Source organism: Hemicordylus capensis, chromosome 1, assembly GCF_027244095.1.
Source record: "Hemicordylus capensis ecotype Gifberg chromosome 1, rHemCap1.1.pri, whole genome shotgun sequence".
In the NCBI taxonomy this organism is placed as follows: Eukaryota; Metazoa; Chordata; class Lepidosauria; order Squamata; family Cordylidae; genus Hemicordylus; species Hemicordylus capensis.
Genome location: NC_069657.1, coordinates 403,508,337 through 403,529,709, shown reverse-complemented (window position 1 = coordinate 403,529,709; position 21,373 = coordinate 403,508,337). Strand labels below are relative to the sequence as shown.

The following is a 21,373-nucleotide window of genomic DNA, read 5'->3' as shown; positions in this document are numbered from 1 at the left end:
ACTGAACTACAGGGCAGATTACGCCTGCACCAACCTTCCTGCCTGTTGATCATCACCCAAGGCTCTGGGTGTCTCCTCAATCAGTGGTTAGGTGGGTGGAAACTGGGGAGAGGGCCTTCTCTGTAGTGGTGTTTCAACTCTGGAATGATCTCACCAGGGTTTTCTGGCACTTAGTTTAGTGACATTAAGCTGCCAGGCTCAGACTGTATTTACCTGCTACTGTATTTACCTGTATTTACTATTTGGAAAATGGGCTAGAAATTGCTTAAACTCTGAGTGTCTTACTTAATTGATGCATTGAAATGACAATAAATGCGTAAAATCATAGAACAGTAGCATTGGTGCTCCTAACAAATACAGGAGACTCTTATTATTCATGATTTTGCGGATTGCGGTTTCATGTATCTGTAGATAGGTCTTGGATCCGGTTTCTTTATCTGCAGCATGGAATATACATTTACATTGATATCCTGCTCTTCCTCCGAGGAGCTCAGAGTGGTGTACATGCCTTTAAAAAATCCTCACAACAACCTTGCGAGGTGGGTTAGGCTGAGAGATACATGACTGGCCCAGAGTCACCCAGTGAGTTTCATGGTTGAATGGGGATTTGAACTTGGGTCTTCCTGGTCCTAGTCCAACACTCTAACCACTATGCTATGCTTGCCTATCTGTGGTTCCTGAGTGGCTGGAAATGACATCAAAAGTCATTTCTGGCCACCATGTTGTGGCTTTTTGTGTGTTTTTAAAAAGAGGATTTGGGGACATTCCTGGAGAACAGGATACCATGCTTTGCTTTTCTGCCCCCTTCCTGCATTTTTAGTGGTTCTTTTCAGACTAAGGAACCTAACCCCTGGATTCGCATAGGGGTAAGATTTTTTATTTGCTGTTCCCAATTGCACCCTAATTGGTGGGAACAGAACCTGTGTAAATAACTAAGGCCACCTGTAATCTATAATAATAATTGACACCCTGGGTGCAGTTCCAAAAGATCTTGAAGAGCACCTCAACACCATAGGGGCCACAGAAATCACCATCAGCCAATTACAAAAAGCAGCTTTACTGGGAACAGCCTATATTTTGCAACGATATCTATAACAGCAACAACATTGACAATAAAATTCAGCCATCCCAGGTCCTTGGGAAGGACTCGATGTCTGGATAAAACATTCCAGTTAATAACACCTGTCTGACTGTGTAAATAAATAATAATAATAATTTATTATTATTTTGTGAATATATCCCACCTTTCCATCCTTACGAATACCAAAGAGTAAAGCTGACTGAAAAAACTTACTATACTGATGTTGCTCTTAGGTTTTTACTCTTCTGTCATTGAATCACATTTTACTCAATACTGTATGCATTTTAATTGTTTTGCTAAATTTTTTAATTTTAATTTTATTTATCATATTTTTATACTGGCTGATATGTATATCTCTAGGCAGTGTACAAAATTTAAAATACATGACAATAAAAACAATGGAATAAAATTATTAAAACAAGTTTTTAAAAAATTATTTATTGAGACTTCTTGTATACTGCCTCCGCCAAAGACTCCAAGCAACAGAAATACCAACCATCAATTTTTATATTTATATATATAAAGGGCAAATGCCTGGTGAAACAGGTGTCTTAAAGAGGGCCTTAAAAGCAACCAGGCAGGGGGGCTGAAGTGTTCCAAAGAAGAGGGGCGGCCACAGAGAAGGCCCTCCTATGGGCCCAGGCACCACGCACTACACCAGGGCCCAGGGTACTAAAGAGGGCCAGCTGAGAAGACTTCACAGGACTTCATACAACTGGCTGAAAGAGGTGATCCCGGAGATATACAGGTGCTAAGCACATAAGGATTTTGTAGGTGAGAACCAGCACCTTGAATTGAACCTGGAAGCAAACAGGCAACCAGTGCAGCGACCATAAACGAGGTGTGACACTATCAAATCTACGGCCACCCATGAGGAGGCAGACTGCTGTGTTCTGGACTAGTTGAAGCTAGTCCAGAATGCACTAACTAGTTCAGGAGGACCCCCTGATCACGAACCATGTCTCTCAAGGGAAGCGCAACGCCGTCAAGAGATAAACACACACGGCAATTGGCCAGATCGCGAACTGAACAAGAGCAACTCAGTCTTGAAGGGATTGAACCTGATTAAGATTATTTCTAATTAAAAGCATGAGAGAACAGGAGGGTCTTGAGGGTCTTCCTGAAAACAAACAGAGAAGGAGATGCTCTTATTTCAGCAGGAAGCTTATTCCAAAGCCCTGGGGCAGCCACAGAGGAAGCCTGAGTTGGTGGCAACCGTAACTGGACCTCTCTAGAAGATCATAACAGGCAGCAGGGATTATGACAAAGGAGGCGCTCTCTCAAATAGCCTGAACCCAAGCCATTAAGGGCTTTATAGGTAATAACCAGCACTTTGTATTTCACTCGGGAACATATTGGCAGCCAGTGCAGTTCTTTTAGAACCAGTGTGATGCGGTCCCTTTGTGTTGTCCCAGAGACCGTTCTGGCTGCCGCATTCTGTACCAATTGTAGTTTCCGGACTACGTACAAAGGCAGCCCCACATAGATCACATTACAGTAGTCAAGCCTACCAGCATATGTACCACTGTTTTAAGGTCATTCATCTCTAGGAATGGATGTAGCTGACGTATCAACCAAAGCTGTTAAAAAGTGCTCCTGGCCACTGCCTCCACCTGAGAAACCAGAGAGAGCACTCCCAAGCTATGTACCTGATCTTTCAGGAGGAGTGTAACCCCATCCAGAACAGGCAAATCTAAACCATCTCTCGGGTCCTGGCCCCCCACAGTCAGTACCTTATTTGGATTCAACCTCAGTTTGTTATCCCTCATCCAGCCCATTACTGCCTCCACGCAGGCATTTAGGGAAGCTGTGCCATGGAAAAATAAATCTGGGTGTCATCAGTATATTGGTAACACCCAACACCAAGCCTCTTGATGATTTCTCCCAGCAATTTCATGTAAATGTTAAAAAGCAATGGAGACAGTATGGAGCCTTGTGGGACTCCATACTTCAGTTCTTGCTTAGTGGAACAACAGTCTACAAGTGACACCATCTGGAATCTGCCAGAGAGGTAGGAGCGGAACCACTGTAAAACCATGGTTGATGGTATCGAAAGCCGCACAGAAATCCAAAACGACCAGCAGAGACACACTCCCTCTGTCGATAGCCAGTTGGAGATCATCCATCAGGCCAATCAAGACAGTCTTGACCCCATAGCCCACATGAAAACCTGTTTGAAATGGGACTAGATAATCTGCGTCATCCAAAACTGCCTGGAGCTGAGAGGCCACCACCCGCTCAACCACCTTGCCCAACCATGGAAGATTAGGAACAGATCTGTAATTAGCTCTGAGGGATCCAGAGTAGCTTTCTTCCAAGGTGGTCTAATAATAGCCTCCTTAAGACAAGGAGACATCCTGCCCTCCCTCAGAGAAGCATTTATAGTATTAACCAGACCCTCTCTGACAGTATATCAGATGTGATAAGCCAAGTTGGGCAAGGGTCAAGAGAACAGGTTGTAGGATGCACAGTCCAAAGCAGTTTGCCCACTTCCTCAGGAGTCACAAACTGAAAATGATCCAATCTAATCCCGTAAGAGGAGTTGCTGGACATCTCCACAGTAGACTCTGCAGTAACTGTGGAATCCAGCTTGGCCTGAATCTGAGAGATTTTATCTGCAAAAAAGTCATTAAAGACATCACAGCAAGTGACCGATGGTTCAAAGGTTAAATTCAAGGGGGAGGGGTACATACTAGCCCCCTCACAACCCTAGACAACACAGTTGGACATGAATTTGTGGAAGAAATGTCGGCAGAAAAGAACTACTTCTTTGCTGCCCATAGTGCCAGAGCATAGGTCTTCAAATGTGCTTTGTGTTGTGCCCAATCAGACTCACCGAGTCTTCTGCCACTTGTGCTCTAATCCTCCACCTCTCCGCTTCAGCTCCTGTAACTCATCTGAATACCACGGGGCTGTCTTTAAAGCAAGTCGGAGATGACGCTTAGGAACCATTGTGTCTGTTGCTCTAGTAAGTTCATTTTTCCATCTCTGTACCAGAGCATTGACAGAATCGTTAGCAGAGCCAGCCCTAAACCCCTCCAAGGCTTCTTGGAATCCTATTGGATCCAGTAACCTCCTTGGGCGGACCAGTCTAATAAGTTCTTCATCCCTGCAGAGGTGGGTCATGGCTGAAAGTTCTGCCTTAGCCAGATGATGATCCGTCCATGACAATGGGGAGATGACAGGAGTCCCCACCCATGGAACACCTCCCTGATTGGAGCAAAGGATTAAATCGAGCATGTGACCAGCATCACACGACCAGTGGTTAGAGTGCTGGACTAGGACCAGGGAGACCCGAGTTCAAATCCCCATTCAGCCATGGTACTAGCTGGGTGACTCTGGGCCAGTCACTTCTCTCTCAGCCTAACCTACTTCACAGGGTTGTTGTTATGAGGAGAAACTCAAGTATGTAGTACACCACTCTGGGCTCCTTGGAGGAAGAGCGGGATATAAATCAATCAATCAATCATGTGTCAGACCAGAGACCAATTGGGACAGGCCAACAGTTGTCATGGTTGCTATGACCTCTTGAGCCGCCCCCAACAACCTGGTCCCCAAATGAACATAAAAGTCCCCCACCAACAATAACCTGGGTGACTCCAATGCCAACTCAGCAACCAGGTCCGTCGGTTCAGTTAGGGACTCAACTGGGCAGCCGGGTGATGGGTACACCAACAGAAGTCCCAGTCTATCCCTGGTCCCTAGGCTTAGTTACACACATTCAGTATAGGCCAAATCCCTGACAGGGATCCTGGCAAGGGAGATGGTATTCTTATAAACCACAACCACCCCACCTCCCCAACCACATCCTCTCACCTGCTCTACCATGGAGTAACCCTCTTGGAGAAGATGGGACCAAACTGGACCATTTAGCCTCTCCCAACTAGGTGTCCGTAATACATAATCCCAACTAGGTCAGCTCCTTCATCCATTATCAAGTCATGGACTACCTCAGATTTATTTTGAAACCACCTGGCATTACAGAGTAATAAGGTGAGGTTCTGTGGCTGGGTGGCATTGCTCTCTAGAATCAAAGCAGTGGTAGGCCTGCTGGAAGGGGGGGAACAGCAATTAAATTTCTGAATTCCCTTTCCCTATAACGGCCCGCTGGCCTACCAACACCATATATCAAATATCATACAGTGACTTAAAATTCTAGACTGTCTCAGTTTTTTAATATGAATAATTGATTGCCATCCCTTGTTTTGGTTAAGAGACCATTTTATTTGGTTCATAGTTGACTGTTCTATCACCCCTGTCTTGTCTTGGCTTTATATTAACCCCTACATGCAAGGACCCCAGATGAGGAGAGCTGCACTTATTTTTGCATTTTGAGCACAGATTTGCCTGATCTGCATTGCAGAGGCAAAAAAGGATGGGCAACTGTTAACATGATTGCAGCTCAGCTTATCCCTAGGCTTGGCTCCAGCATATGTGTTGTATGTTCTAGGGCTGTAGCACTGGAAATAGAGCTAGCTGAAATAAAATAGGGACGTTGAGCCACTGCAGAATGCTCTACTTCTGGATAGAAGGGTATGGACACTCTGTTCCCACCATATTTTTCTAGAAACTGAGTACTTACTGGCCAATTCTCCACTGGATTGTTGGGAGACTTTCACAGTACAAAAATAAAGGGCGGGGGTGGGTTGGAGGAAATGTTGAGTCAGTGGCAACCATTGAGCCATGTGATTTTCTTGGTAGAATACAGGAGTGGTTTACCATTGCCTTCTCCTATGCAGTTTGAGATGATGCCTTTCAACACCTTCCTATATCGCTACTGCCTGATATAGGAATTTCCCGTATTCTGAGAAATACACCAGCGGAGATTCGAACCAACAGCCTCCTGCTCTCTAGGCAGCTTGCTTCTTCAAACAATCCACTCTTCTTTCAGCTCCTGAGATTTGGCCCAACGTCTTGGAACAACTTCCTTACGCCTTATCTCTGTTTTTTTGTTACCCAAAAGGCCACACCAGGAAGCCTCTTGTTGAGATTTTCTCCTGCTAAGACAGGGGTGGGGAACCTTGGCCCTCCAGCTGTTTTTGAACTACAACTCCCATAATCCCCAGCCACAGAGGCCGATAGCTAGGTATTATGGGAATTGTAGGCCAACATCTGCAGGAGGGCCAAGGTTCCCCACCCCTGTGCTAAGACAAGGAGCTCTTTCAGTTTGGAGTTGGAGGGGGAGATGCAAGGCTTAACGTTTCTTAGCAAAGATTTTGCATTGTGCCAAGAATAAACAAAATATATCATGCTATAGAGCAAATCAGATCAGAGGCGCCACCATCAGGAGTGCATATATGTTACTTACTTGCATGCCATGTCCAGAGTTTTAGGCACTTGAATATGGTCCCACACCCTGAATGGTTCTCTCCATAAATGGATGAGCCTGTATGCTAAGTTGGGGATAGGAATGTGCACAAAATTTGCCCAAATTTGAATCAATACAATTCAATTTGGAACCATTGTCGATGGAGATTCATTCGAATCAATCTGAATTTGCCCAGATTGAGTTGAATCAAATTTTAATCAGTTCAAATGAATCTCCACTTCTTTCTTCTTCTTTTACAATAGCCTTACATTCAAATTACATTCAAATTACATTCATTTATTTAATTAAGTAAATAGAATTCCCGCTTACCTATCTGCGCAGTTCACATTAACTATACATATAAACCATTGCTATAATAATTCAAAACATATATACTCCACATTGCTACTCGATTTTACCCAACCCAACCTGCTGTTATTACTATATTTCAAACCCTGCTGAAAAGTCCATATTAGAAAAATAGTTCTTTAAGTAAAGTAAAAATGGTTCCCAATCTTCTTTGAAAAGATTCTAAATTTTCATCCCTTATAAGTTCTGTAAGCTGTGCCATCTCAGCATATTCCAAAATTTTTATCAGCCAGTCTTCTTTTGAGGGCATTTTAGTGTCTTTCAATTTCTGCGCATATACTATCCTAGCCGCCATCGTTGCATACATAAAAAATGTTAAATTTCTTCTGGAAAACTCTCCTTGGGTTATTCTCAGCAGGAAGGATTCTGGCCTCTTAGGAAATGTCATTTAAAAATTTTTCTTCAACTCATTATATATCATATCCCAAAAAGCCTTTGCCTTGCTGCAAGACCACCACATATGGAAAAAAGTTCCTTCACATTGTCCACATATCCAACACTTGTTTGAAACGTTTTCATACATTAATGCTAATTTTGTCAGTGTCAGACATCATCATCTTATTTATAATAATACATCATCTTATATATCATCTTATACTAATTTTCTTTTAAAGTATAACATGCAGTAAACTTTAAATCAGTTTTCCATAATTTTTCCCAAGCAGCCATATCTATATTATGACCCACATCTTGAGCCCATTTTATCATAGTCGTTTTAACCACTTCACCTCTTGTCTCCTCCAAAAGCAACAACTTATACATCTTAGAGACTAATCTTTTGTCATTGTCACACAACTCCTTCTCAAATCTCGACATTTGATCCACAAATCCAACTTTAAGATCCTTATTATAAATTTCATTTAGCTGATGATACTGAAACCAATTACTAACCAAATTTTGTCGTTCATTTAAATTTTTTAATTTACAGCCCTTCTCTTGAAAACATAACAAATCCCTATAGATACCCCATTCAGATTGCATATTTGTCTCTTTACGTGCCAAAGCCTCAATCGGAGATCCCCATAATGGTCTTTTACACTCCAACCATTTTTTATATTTTGCCCACAAATCTCCACTTGTTTCAATGGTCCCAGATTGAATTGATTCTAATTTGGGCAAATTTCATGCACATCCCTAGTTGGGAATTTCCAGCCTTGGGTCCCCAGATGCTGCTGGACTAAGACTCTCAATATTTGAAGGCCATTGTGGCTGGGAATGACAGGAGCTGTAGTACTACAACATCTAGGGGCCTTGAGGTTGAGAACCCTGGTGTTAGGTAAATGTGCCAAAGGCACATTCTTAAGAGTGACATTGCAATGGCAATTGTGTATATTAGGAACACAGGAAGCTGCCTTATACAGAGTCAGACCATTGATCCATCTAGCTTAGTATTGTCTACCCAGACTGGCAGAGGTTTCTCCAGTGTTACAGGCAGGAGTCTCTCCCAGCCATATCTGGAGATGCCAGCGAGGGAACTTGGAACCTTCTGCATGCAGATGCTCTTCCTAGAACGGCCTCATCCTCTAAGGGGAATTCTTACATGTATCTTCCATTCAAATGTCAACCAGGGCATACCTTGCTTAGCAAAGAGGACAATTCATGTTTGTTACCACAAGACCAGCTCTCCTCTCCTATTGAAAAAACAGAGCAGAAACAACAAATAAGTTCAAAGTTAAATTGTGTGGGGGAATAACTGTATCATAGCGATCTACCTGGACCATGATGATGGTAGAGTTAGATGTGTGTGTCAGAATCATATTGCTGCCAATTTCCTAATCATTGCTCCCCATTCTTCGTCCAGCTTTCAAGTAAAGCATGGGTGGTATGGTGATAAGTGTTGAACCACTCCTCTGCACTGGTGGATTAACACATAGGCAAGATAGACACTTGCCTGCGGTGGCAAATCTTGAGAGGCGGCAAATTTTAGGGGGGTTGAGGGCAAGTTAAATCTTTTTTGACTTTTTAAAACCACTGCCGTGCGGCGGAAACTAGGGCGGGTCAGTGAGGGGAGGAGGCTGCAAGAGCTCCTTCCATGGGCCCGCCTGCTGCCCCTATGACAGGTCAGGCCATTTTTGGCACATTTTGGGGCTTTCTGAGCACATGTGTGCACAGAGGCCTGAAATGGGCTGAAAACGGTTCAACCTGTCATTTGGGCAGCAGGCGTTCTCTGCCGTCTCCGCCACCATCTATGATGGTGGTGGAGATGTAGCAAGAGCATCTTCCCTGTGCCCAACTGCCGCCTAAATGATAGGTTGGGCTGTTTTCAGCCCATTCCAGGGCTTTCTGCGCTGCCCCCTGCCAGCCGCCCCCGTCTCCGCTACCTTCCCAAGCACACGGCAGTGGTTTTACAAGGTTAAAAAACAGATCTAACTTGCACCCGAACCTCCCCTCTTCCAGTCTTTGAGTCAGGACAGCAAATCTTGTTTGCCTTCAGGTGGCAAAAAGCTTAATCTGTCCCTGCCTCCTCTGCCTGCTTGTTTTTCTAATAAATGTGTGTTCCCCCAACTGCATTTCTTCCACTCTCTAAGCCTTCCAGGAGGAAAACATCTGGGAAGGAGCAGGGGTAGGATTGGTCATTGCCTGCCCAAGGTGTGCTCTTAGTCACCCTCTCACAGCAATGAGGAATTGGCATGACTTGTACTCTGACACAATGGTCATGCCGCTGTGACTGTCTTGTTTGTCCCCAAGTGGGGGCCTTTTTACTGTTCATCTCCTCTTGCTTCTTCATAGGGCCCTTGGTATAGGCTACCTTTACTTTGATCCCTGCACTGAAATGCAGAATTGATTCCTTTTTGCTTGTTGGGAGGACGTGAAGTTAGAATCAAATACTTGGAACTTCTGTAGCTTCTTCCAGTTAGTGAGATAATAAAAGTTGCTAGAGGGAGCTAGACCTGGAGGTAGCGGTTCTATGATCAGCTGTCTGATCTTCTTATAAGTGATAGAACAAATGTTCTACATTGATGTGACTGGAAGAGCATAAAACAGACAAGCAGTTAATTTTCATATTTAACTGTACTTTCTCCCATATGCTTTCCCAAGAGGGAAAACATACATGTTTGAAATCTGCTGGGAACTGGCTTGGCAATAAATTATTCCTTGCACTTAGTGGCTTCTGCTTTTTTGCATCTTCTCATGGTGCAGCCTACTTTACTCTCCGTAAAAGTCAGTATTGTGCATAGTTGATTTAAAACTGCCTTTGCTAGTTGCAAATGATTTCCTGATTTTGCTGGCCGTCCAATCAAAAGATGTCACATTAGAGTAACTTGCATGAATTACCAGGCAGTAAATACTCTTGTTTCTAGAGCATGCAAAATAACCAGCCTTGTTCACAAATGGCACTATAAGATCAGTTCTTAAAGCTGCTTGCAGGCTGTTATCCTAATGAGGAAGATTGATGTGACTTGCAAAGACTAAGTTCAAATATTTTTAGCCCATGTAGAACTCCCCTAATTCGAGACTGTTAACACTGTAAATTAGTTCTGTGGTAGATTATAACAAAGCAAATCTGAAATGGAGGTCCACGGCATGGATACACATGGCAGCTGTTAAAGCAGAGTAGGTGCAAATATAATTGAATATCCCCTGCTAACTTGGCAAAGATGCACTTTTTAATGTGGTGATTCTCTTTATTTAGCAGAGGGAGAGTAACTGGGCCTATCCACTCCCAGCACAGTACCTCCAGTGACTGTTGCTGGTGTCTATCTTGTGTTTCTTTTTAAGATTGTGAGCCCTTTAGGGACAGGGATCCATCTTATTTATTTATTATTTCTCTGTGTAAACCGCCCTGAGCCATTTTTGGAAGGGCGGTATAGAAATTGAATGAATGAATATACAGTTCTCAATGTGTTTCAAAATATAATTTTTACAAAGGAAGTTATATTAATTGAGCTTGAAGGCACAGATCCTTGACAAATGAAGTGATGGAAGGGAGCACAGTGTTCTATCTAACTGCTATAGAATTTCATCTAAGGAAAATACTTCAAAATGTGGTGGGAATCCTCTGTTAAACTACAGGTAGCCCTCATTATCCATGGGGGTCCGTTCCCACCAATTTCCATGGCTAACAAAACCATTGAATTGGGGGTTAGGTTCCTCTGGGTCAAAAAAGAAAAAGGCAGAAATTAGAGAAATAATGTACTGTGCCATGCTTGGCAAGTCTTGAGCTGTCCAGCATTGCTCACGAAACTCCCAACTCCACAATTTTTCAATGAAAAATCACAGGAATCTTTTTTTAAAAAGAGAGACACAAAATGGCTCCTGTCAGCAAAATTGTGGCCGGAAATTACCTCTGAGGTCCTCCTAGGCTTGGGGTGGAATTCCCATGGAAAACTCTTTATTTTGCTATTGGGAAAGTACACAAAAATCCTCCACGTGCAAGCCTACAAGAGGTGAAAAAACTGGTAGTTTTTAAATGTCTGAGGACGTGATTGCACCAGAGTAAGACCTTCCAGGTTCCCCTTTCTCCTGAATTAAAAACCCTGCTTGGATAGGCTTGTAAAAGAAAAGAACAAAAAGAAAAACAGTTGTATTCATTTGCTACAGACTGCTTCCATCTGTAGCTTTCTCAGCTTTTAGTTACAGGTAAAATACTCAGTAAGTTACAAGAATATTTCAAAAAGCATCCCAGATGGTGTTGGGGCACCATGCTTTAAAAATTGTGGTTATCCAGTTTCAAGGAACAGGTATGTAGGAAAATACAAAAGTACCTTTAAAAGCTTATCGAATCTTTTACAACACCCTGGCTGGATGGGCTTGTAAAAGAAAAGTGTTTCTTTGTTTAGTTATGTTACAGGTAAACAATAATAGACCAGTGTCAGGAATATGCAAAACACATATACAAAAGGAATATAACATCTAATGCAAAATCTGACTAAACTAACTTTCCCTAGACTAAACTTCCTGAAGCCGAAGTCCTGGCTTCCTTTGTCTTGAACTCACCGAACTTTGGATTGAGAATTCAAGCCCCTGCAGTCCTATCTTCCAAGATCCGCAGCCATACTCCATGGACACATGTCCTGCTCTCACCCCCAGCCTGCTTCTTCAAACATAAATTCTCCTTCCTCCCAATGGCTCTCTAGATCCCACCCACCTGGTTTGCTGATTGGCTGAGTCCTGGAGTCCAGCCTGTCAGTTGGGACAGGGTTCACTTCTAGTTTACTCTTTAGGGGAGATGTGGCTGATCACTACAGAGGCATTTGTAGGTCTAAGCATCTGAGCACTTAAGATATTCATGTCCTTTTGGAATTTCTGCAGGGGGGGGTCTGGACAGGGGGCTCTGTGCAACCCTTTGAACCACCAGGTTGTAGCCCTTCATGGTATTTTGGTTTGTAGAGGGAGGGCCCTCTGTCTAATCAGTTCTCATGTGTTTTTTCTGAAGTTTATCCATGCTGGCACTCCTCTTCAGACTGAAGTGATTGGAGATATTTGGGCTTGCCCCCCCCCCTTCTGATTTGGGAGAGTGGAAGCCGCTGCTCCGCAGATGAATCTATTAGTAAGCTGATTTTGCCTCCTCCTGTGCAGGAGAGACCATCCTGAAGGATGAAGAATGCTCCTCTCCTACAAGAACAAAAGTTGATAGTAAAAAATTAGTTTCTCTAGCATGGTTTAGCAAATCACTCCAAAAACAGATTCTTTAAAGGATTCAGGGCTCATGACCCACAACTGGGTGAATATACTTGACTAAAATGAATGGGGCCATAGTTTGGTGGTAGAGGATGTGCTTCGCATGCAGCCAATCTCTAGGTAGGACCAAGAAACATTCTGCCTGAAAGCCCTACAGAGCTGCTGCCATTCGGAGTAGATAATACTTAGCTAGGTGGACCAGTGGTCTGACTTGGTAGAGGGCAGCTTTCTGTGTTCCTACATCAAGAATTTGCTTTGAGGATCCAATACTAGCTAAGACACTGGTATACAGTAGAACTTGCTCCTGCTAATGTCACTGAGTACGTAAAGCAAAAACAATAATTCCAAGGCTTGGCTGGCTCTTTCTTTAGAGGCAATAGCTCTAAACCGGGGTGATAGAGTAAGTACTACAGCCATCAAGGGGATAAATGACTTCCTTTTAGAGTCCCTATGATTACATTATTCTACTCTAAACAGCAAGCTTTTGTGGAAGAACTTATAAACTCCTTAATTATAGGGATTATAACCTCTTCTCTGTGCAAAAAGTATTTTTAAAAATTCTCCATGGTGCCTGGTGTGAGTTTTTAACATATCAAATTGGATTGTACCCTTCTAATAAAGTCTAGCCAGTTGCCTGGCACATTCATTGTTAGGATCCATATTCTGGAGCAAAGGCAGTGTTCCCTCTAAGGCATGTGCATGTCCGTGCACTCACAGGTTTTTAAAATGTCCACTAAGCTAATTTTAGATCCTGCTCAGGTTGAATCAGGAAGGCCCCACTCTGAATGCACATGTGTGCGCACGCACTGACTTGACACTGCCACCCAAAACAAAACTCATTCTGCACACACATGAAAAAAGAATAAGAAGGAACACTGAACAAAGGATGTGTCTACAGGATAGGTCTTCTTTAGTAGCGCTTGTTGTCCACGAAGAGACCCTACTGGGATTAGTCCCTCTGGGATGAGAGTTCACTAACTTTAAACTCTCAGTCTCTTCATAAAATTACAATTCCTGGTAGTTTTTGTCCTGCAGGAAATTGTGGCTGTTAAAACTGGTTAGAACCAGTTAAGTCTACACTCTTAGCCATGTCACAGATGGGAAATAAGGTTTTGTTGATGGTCAGATCTGCAGTAACAGGAAGGAAGCCATGATTTGAAACTTACTTTTCTCAAGAGATATGAGGGGGAAGTCTGACTTATTTGTACAGCTTTGTCAATGTGCTTATTGAAGAGTCATGGTGGAGTTGCACGTAGTTTGACTTTGCTTAGTCTATAAGGATCTCGTCAGACAGACAGGTGCCTGTCCAAAACAGGTAAAATGTGTCTCTTTGTAGTAATGCTTCTTCAATAATGCCTCCTGATTATCTCTCCCAGTGGTTTCATGTAGATATTAAAGAGCATTGGAGACAGTATAGAGTCTTGTTGAACTCCATACTTTAATTCTTTCAGCAGCCTTCGATACCATTGGCCATGCTATCCTTCTGGAGCGCTTAAGTGGGCTGGGCCTTGGGGGCACTGTTCTTCAGTGGTTCCAGTCCTATCCCACTGGACAATTCCAGTTGGTGTTGATTGGGGGTGAGTGATCTGCACCCTGGCCCCTTGTGGGGTCCCAGAGGACTCAGTCCTTGCTGTCATTCTTTTTAACATCTACATGAAGCCGCTGAGCCAGGTCATCCGTCAGTTTGGAGTGAGTTTTCATCAATATGCTGATGATACTCAGCTTTATATCTCTACCCCTGGCCAAACAGGTAATACTGTTCATGTGCTGGCTCAGTGCCTAGAGGCTGTGAGGACCTGGATGGGCCAAAACAAGCTCAGGCTCAATCCCTCCAAGACCGAGTTGCTCTTGTTCAGTTAGCAATCTGGCCAATTGCCATGTGTGAATTTATCTCTTGATGGGTTTGTGCTTCCCTTGAGAGAGACGGTTCATGATCTGGGGTCCTCCTGGACTTGCGGCTCCTGCTTCAACAGCAGGTGGAGGCCATGGCGCCTTTGCCCAGCTTCGGTTGGTTCGCCTGTTATGGCCTTTTCTTGACTGGCAGGCCCTGGCAACAATAACTCATGCCTTTGTTACCTCTTGTTTGGGTTACTGTAATGCGCTCTACCTAGGATTGCCTTTGAGAATGATTCGGAAACTTCAACTAGTCCAGAATGCAGCAGCCCGCCACCTCATAGGTGGCCGTAGATTTGATAGCGTCACACCTCTTTTATGCTCACTGCACTGGTTGCCTGTTCGCTTCCAGTTCCAATTCAAAGTGCGGGTTCTCACATACAAAGCCCTTATGGGCTTAGCACCTGTATATCTCTGAGATTGCCTCTCTTGGCCGGTTGTATCCTGTCCTGTGAGGTCTTCTCAGCTGGCCATCTTTAGTGTCCTGGGCCCTAGTGTAATGTGTGGTGCCTGGGCCCATAGGAGCCAACCCCTCTTCTTGGAACATTCCTCTCCCCGCCCCAATTCGTTCAGCTCCCTCCCTAGATGCCTTTAAGGTCCTCTCCTACCTGTTTCTCCAGGCGTTTGCCATTTAATTTGTGGTATGTATGTATGTATGTTTGTTTAAAATTGTGATTGGTATTGTCCACCTCCTAGAATTTTAATAAATAAATAAATTCTCGCTTTACAGAGCAGCAGTCTCCAAGCGACACATCTGGAATCTACCAGAGAGGTAGGAACAGAACCACTGCAAAACAGTGCCACCCAATCCCACACACCTCAGGCAATTCAGAAGGATACCATGGTCGATGGTATCAAAAACTGCAGAGAAATCCAAAAGGATCAGCAGAGTCACACTCCCTTTGTCTATAGCCAATTGGAGGAGATCATCCATCAGGCCGACTAAAGGCAGTTTCAAGCCTATAGCCCACTCAAAAGCCAGTTTGAAATGGGTCTAGACAATTGGTATCATCCAAAACTGTCTGGAGCTAAGAGGCCATCACCTGCTCAATAAACCTTGCCCAAACATGGAAGATTAGGAATGGGTTTGTAATTAGCTAACACTTAGGGATCCAATGTAGGTTTCTTCAAACATGTTCTTCTAATAGCCTTCTTGACAAGGAGGCATCCTGCCCTACCTCAGAGAAGCATTTATATTTACCAGACCCTCTCTGATAATACAGTTATCAGATGAGATAAGCCAAGTTGGGCAGGAGTCAAGGTTGTAGTATGCACAGTCCGAAGCAGTTTGTCCACATCCTCAGGAGTCACAAACTGAAAATGATCCGATCTAATCCTGTAAGAGGAGTTGCTGGAGACCTCTGCAGTAACTGTGGAATCCAGGTTGGCCCAAATACAAGAGATCTTATCCACAAAAATGTCATCAAAGACGTCATGCTGAGTGACTGATGGTTCCAAGTTCAGGGGGGAAGGGGGCATATACTTGCCCCCTTGTGAACATAAACTAGTCCGCTGAATTTTGAATTTGAACTCCTGAGCCACTCCCGACAACCCAGTTCTAAAACTAACATTGAAGTTCCCCACCACCAACCATCTGGGCAACTCCAGTGCCAGCTCCATAACCAGGTCTGTCAGCTCAGTTACAGACTCCAGTGGGCAGCGGGTGATTGGTACACCAACAGAAGTCCCAGTCTGTCCTTGCTTCCTAGACTTAGGTACACACCTTCAATATAGGCCAATTCCCTGACAGGGATCCTGGTAAAGGAGATGGCATTCTTATAGACCGCAGGGTGTTATCAATATGCTGATGACATCCAGATCTATTTCTCCGTATCCACTTCATTAGGAAATGACATTACTTCCCTAAATTACCTGAAAGTGGTAATGGGCTGGATGAGGGATAACAAACTGAAGTTGAATCTGAATAGTTTGGAGGTACTGTCTGCCAGGGGGTTGGGACCTGAGAGATGGATTAGATCTATCTATTCTGGATGGGGTTACACTCCAGCTGAAAGACCAGGTACATAGCTTGGGAGTGTTTCTGGATCCAAAACTCTTCTATGGTTTCTCAGGTTGAGACAGTGACCAGAAGTACTTTTTATCAGCTTTGGCTGATACATCGGCTAAGTACATTTCTGGAGGTAAATGACCTTAAAAGAGTAGTACATATTGTGGTGATCTCCAGGCTTGACTACTGAAATGCACTCTACATGGAGTTACCTTTGCATGTAGTCTGGAAACTATAATTGTTACAGAATGCAGAAGGCAAACTGGTCTCTGCCACAACCTGAAGAGACCATATAACGCCGATTTTAAAAGAACTGCACTGGCAGCTGGTATGTTTCTGAGCAAAATACAAAGTGCTGGTTATTACCTATAAAGCCCTTAATGGCTTGGGGCCAGGTTTCTTAAGAGATTGCCTTCTTTGTTGTGAACCCTGTTACCTATTAAGATCATCTAGAGAGGTCAGGTCACGGTTGGGGCTGGCTCTTTTGGCAGCGATTTGGGGCTGGGCCTTTTCTGTGGCTGCCCTGGAGTTTTGGAATATATTCCCTGTTGAAATAAGATCATCTGCTCCTCTGTTTGCTTTTAGAAAGACCCTCAAGACACAGCTATTTTCTCAAGCTTTTAGCTGAAACTTAATTTTAAACTGTTTAATCTTGTTTTTATTTCATGAGATTTTTACTTTTTATTCTGTTTAAAATTTAACTGTTGTGTTTAAATTCTGTACACCACATAGTGAATTCTGTACACATCAGGCTGTATAAAAATATGATAGATAAATACTACACAAGGGAAAGCAGCTGGATAGAAGGGAGCAGTGTTCCCTCTAAGGCATATGCACATGCGCACGCTCACAAGTTTTTGTTATGTCAGCTCAGTTAATTTTAGATCCCACTCTGGTTGAACCAGGAAGGCTCCATTTTGAATGCATGTGCTCACACACTGCCCCTAGAACAAAACTCATTCTGCACCCAGATTTTTTTAAAAAAATTAGGGAACACTGGAAGGAAGAGGGGAAAGGAGAAAAGAGTTGCTTCAGTTGAATATAGTATTGAAGGAGTTAGCCACACAACATTGGTACTCTAAGGAGGAAATAAGGTTCTGGGCAAGGGTGGGCAAACTTTGCCCTCAAACCTGTTGTGGTTAGTGAAGATGGGAGTTGTAGAACTGGATGGCCAAGTGTCCACCCCTGGTCCAGACTTATGAGGCAGCAAGAATGAACAGGCAAAGCCTAGTATGATGAGGCAAACTCGGATGAACACTGAAGAAAGAACAAGTATTGAACAAGCCAACTTACGTGTTCAATCTTGGCAGTCCGGCTGTTAAACTACCTCTCTCATCATCCCTAGCCACAAATTGTAGCTGGGGATGTTGGGAGTTGGAGTGTCAAGATTGCCCACCCCTGATGTAAGTAATGAGTGAAATGAGCCGGAAGGTAGGATTGGGCAAGACCATGAGAAGGCTTGGGTGCAAGAACAAGCTTCTTGTTCTGGATAGAAAAACCTGGGTTTGCATGCAAGTTTGGGGGGAAGCCAGTCTGTCAACCCATCTTCTAGGCTATCCTTTGTGATATTTGACAATCTGGCTCTCCTCCTCATGAATCCTTTTGTACATGATAGACTTATGGAGTTATCCTTTTCCATGGCCTCTTCCATTTGAGCAGCTTATCCAATTGGCATGTGCCATACCAGTGCCAACTGCCTTGGTTAAACTAAGATGATAAAGATGTACTTTGTTCATTTTTAATTTTGCTTCTTTCTAAATGGATAATATTGTCTGTGTTGGATTACTTAGCTCTGTGGAATTGCAGTGCCTGGAGCTAATGCAAATTGCAGGGTGTGCTATGCATGTACAATCCCACACACTACACATTTAACTTCATAAGGCAGCCATTCATTTTGTGCATTGTAAATTCTGGGACTAGCATCTGATTTGCATGAAGCATAAAGCAATAAGCTACATAAGTACATGTACCAACAATGCTCCTTCGAAGCTGCATGTCCTTGCGTTTGGTTGAATCTTGCTTGTTTCAGTGGAGCTTTCTAAGGGAACTGGAAACTTGGCATCTGTAAAATTAAAATGAGCCCAAAAACCTTTGCTTCGCAAGCGATGAGAATATAAGGGATTCAAGGAAGCAGCAGATGTTTTAATCTCCTATGCCTTTATCTAAGTTGGAATAGGGTTTCTTGGGCCTTGCTCACTCTTCCAGCATCTGATAGGCCAAAGGGCCTTGCTGGGTTGAATCCGTCTTTCAGTCCTAGATATTCCAGCGGAAGCCTGCCTGCTTCCATCTGAACTGCTTTCCTACTCTTTTGGTCTGCTCAGCTTTTGCTTTCACTCCCACCCTGCCTTAAGGGAAGTCAACCTCATGAGGACTCCTGCTTCACTGTCTGCTTCATTCCAGAACTGCTAGTGAGCCGTACCTTAAGTTGCCCTCTGAGCTAGATCCATGGATGCTCACATGTGATGCTCAGGATCCAGACAAATAGTTTAGATTGCCTTGGGTTCCCAGCCTGTTGTCATGACTCTCACTTGTTTCCTTGAGAGGAGTATGCACTTGCCACAAAAATAGGGGGAAATAGCATTGCAGCTTCAGCAGTGTTCCCGCTAAGGCGTGCGCATGTGCATGTGCTCACACATTTTTTTAATGTCTGCTCGGGTAATTTTAGGTCCCACTCAGGTTTAATCAGGAAAGCTCCATTCTGCATGTACTTGAGCACACACTGCCTTGATACTGCCACCCAGAACAAAATTCATTCTGCACACAGATGAAAAAAAATTAGAGCGAACACTGAGCTTCAGTGACGCGCAGTAAGTCTCCAGAGCGGAATCCAGCAAGTTGCAAGCAAGAGAATAAGGCTCTGGTGGTGTGTTCCATCAATGTGAATGTACTGTGAAATCTATAAAGGGCGGTTAGCTACAGAGATGATAAAGTCCATTCACTCAGGTATTTGCTAATTATACTCTGCCTGATTTCCACCATGGAGTTCAAGGCAGCATGCATGGGCTTCTCTTCCCAGGCAATCGCAGTGACTAGACCTGGTTAGCTCCAGCAAGGTGGCTGTGTCTCAAATAATGCCCTGGGCAAAAATATGCAGTTCACTTACAGGTCTAAATAGCACTCGCACACACCCAATTTGGAGAAGGGCAGGAATTGAATTGGTCACAGTCCTGCTGTCATCCACCTAAGTAGACAGATGAGAAGCTGTTGATGATTGACTAGAGCAATGCACTGCTAGATGTCTTAGAATGATGCTGTCCAACCGATGCCTATGCCAGTAAGTTCTGTAGATAAAATGCTTTTCAAAACACCCTATTTCATTTCACGTGTTTGCCCTCTGGGCTTTGCATCACAGACCAATGAAAGCTATTTATTAATGCAAGCACTGTGCCAGAGAGAGAGCAGAAGAGAGAAGGAGACTATCTGGAGTTGTTGATGGTGAGAACCCAGATCTGGCTAATTTCCTACATCTGGTTATGCGTAACCGAGCATAATGCCACTCTCTCTTTGAAGAGCTGTTCAAAGATTATTGGACATTGTCTGGTTGCCCCTTTGTACAGTTGCCAATGGCCACCTGACAACTTTGTAAATATGGTTGTGCTGTTTTCCCCCTTAAGGAGGACATTGGTATGTTTACTTGACCTTTCCAAATGGGGCCACCCCTTAGCAACACTGCAATAATACAAAGACGATGTTGAGCAGTGATTTCTCTTTGGTTTATGTAGCATGTCAGGGATTTTCTTCTACCACTTTCAAAAACAGTAGGTGGGAAAGAGGGCACTGGAGTCCCCAGCTCTTAGGGGTGTGTGTAAAATACTAACCCAAAAAGATGTGTTTGTGCAGGTGAGGGAACTAGTTTTTGTTATTATCCCTGATTAATGGGGAACATGATACTGAATGCCTTTTCAGAAAAGTGCAGAGATTTTCTCCCCTCTGTCTGCTCCAGCTTTGGTGCTTTGCCACAAGCTCACTGTGTAGGGAATGGGACAAAACAGCCATGTAGTGCAGTGGTTTCCCAACAGAGTTCTAGGGAAGCTTCAGGTTAATTGGAAGTGTGTGTGTGTGTGTGTGTGTGTGTGTCTGTGTGTGTGTACGTACACACACCATTGCTGATCTTACTGAAGACAAGCAAGAGTGATCTTCTTATCGAAGACGATCTTATCTTCTTATTGAAGTTTGCCTGTCCCTATCAATCTTTCCCTAAAATGCATTCAGGGAATATTATGTATCTAGATATCCTTGGAGATCACATGAGAGTCCACATATGAATTGCATTCATGTGGGAACATTCCCTAGGGGTTCCTCCGTAAAACAGTTTCATGAAGGTGAAAACTGGAGGTCTGCTGGTGTCATAGATTTAAGAGAAGCAAATGGTGGCATTTACTTGCAGAACCTTTTTTAATGCTGTAACATGTTTGTCTCCATAGGGGCAGTAGCAAAAAGATTAGCACCTCTGGTATGCTATGCCACAAGCAAAGGAAAAGCTCACATGGTTTCCTTCACCATATGGCATCACTATACCTTTGTTTATCTGTTCCAGTTGCAGGAGTCTAAACTTAGCAAGGTGTCATCTTGCAGTGTTCTCCCAAGTGATCTATAAAACTGAGCACATGCTTTTACATGCAGAAGCGACCAGGTTTAACTCGAGTTTCATATATATATATATGTTCTCTCTCAAAGGCAGTATTTTTAAATATGGCCCCTATCACTGGTGTTTGAAAATAAATCATATTTCCCTCCCCACCATAACATAGATATATCCACCACCTTGTGGGCAAATGTTGCTTCTCTCATACCGAGATGTGTCAATATCAACTTTGGTTTCTGGCTTGCTTTTTCTGCTTAAATCTCATAGTCCCCTCTGTAGAAACACAGCTTGGTCAGTCTGTTGTAATTAGAAACAAAGCTAGTCTCTGGAGCTACTACAGACAGATGCAAGTGCAAACTGATTCTCTCTAGGCTTCCTTCCCTCTCTCCTGTTAATGTGTTTGCTACTAACTGTTTGGGGAGAGCTCCTCTCTTGAGCATGTCCTTAAGCAGCATCTACTGTGCCCTTCAGAGCTCTCAAAGAACATGAAAGAATTGCTCATATTCT

The 21,373-nt window shown here is 43.5% G+C and overlaps 1 protein-coding gene across 2 annotated transcripts in view; it reads left to right on the top strand.

Annotated features, from left to right (window-relative positions):
- Window positions 1-21,373, top strand: part of LOC128349513 (uncharacterized) — a 90,482-nt gene that overhangs the window by 55,467 nt on the left and 13,642 nt on the right. Inside the window, exon 5 of one of the 2 annotated variants that reach the window (XM_053305926.1) lies at window positions 15,004-15,045. The exons of the other annotated variant lie outside the window; for it this stretch is intronic. Within the exon in view, the coding sequence (XP_053161901.1) occupies window positions 15,004-15,045 (42 nt within the window). The remainder of the gene's footprint in view (window positions 1-15,003; window positions 15,046-21,373) is intronic. 2 annotated transcript variants of the gene reach the window in all.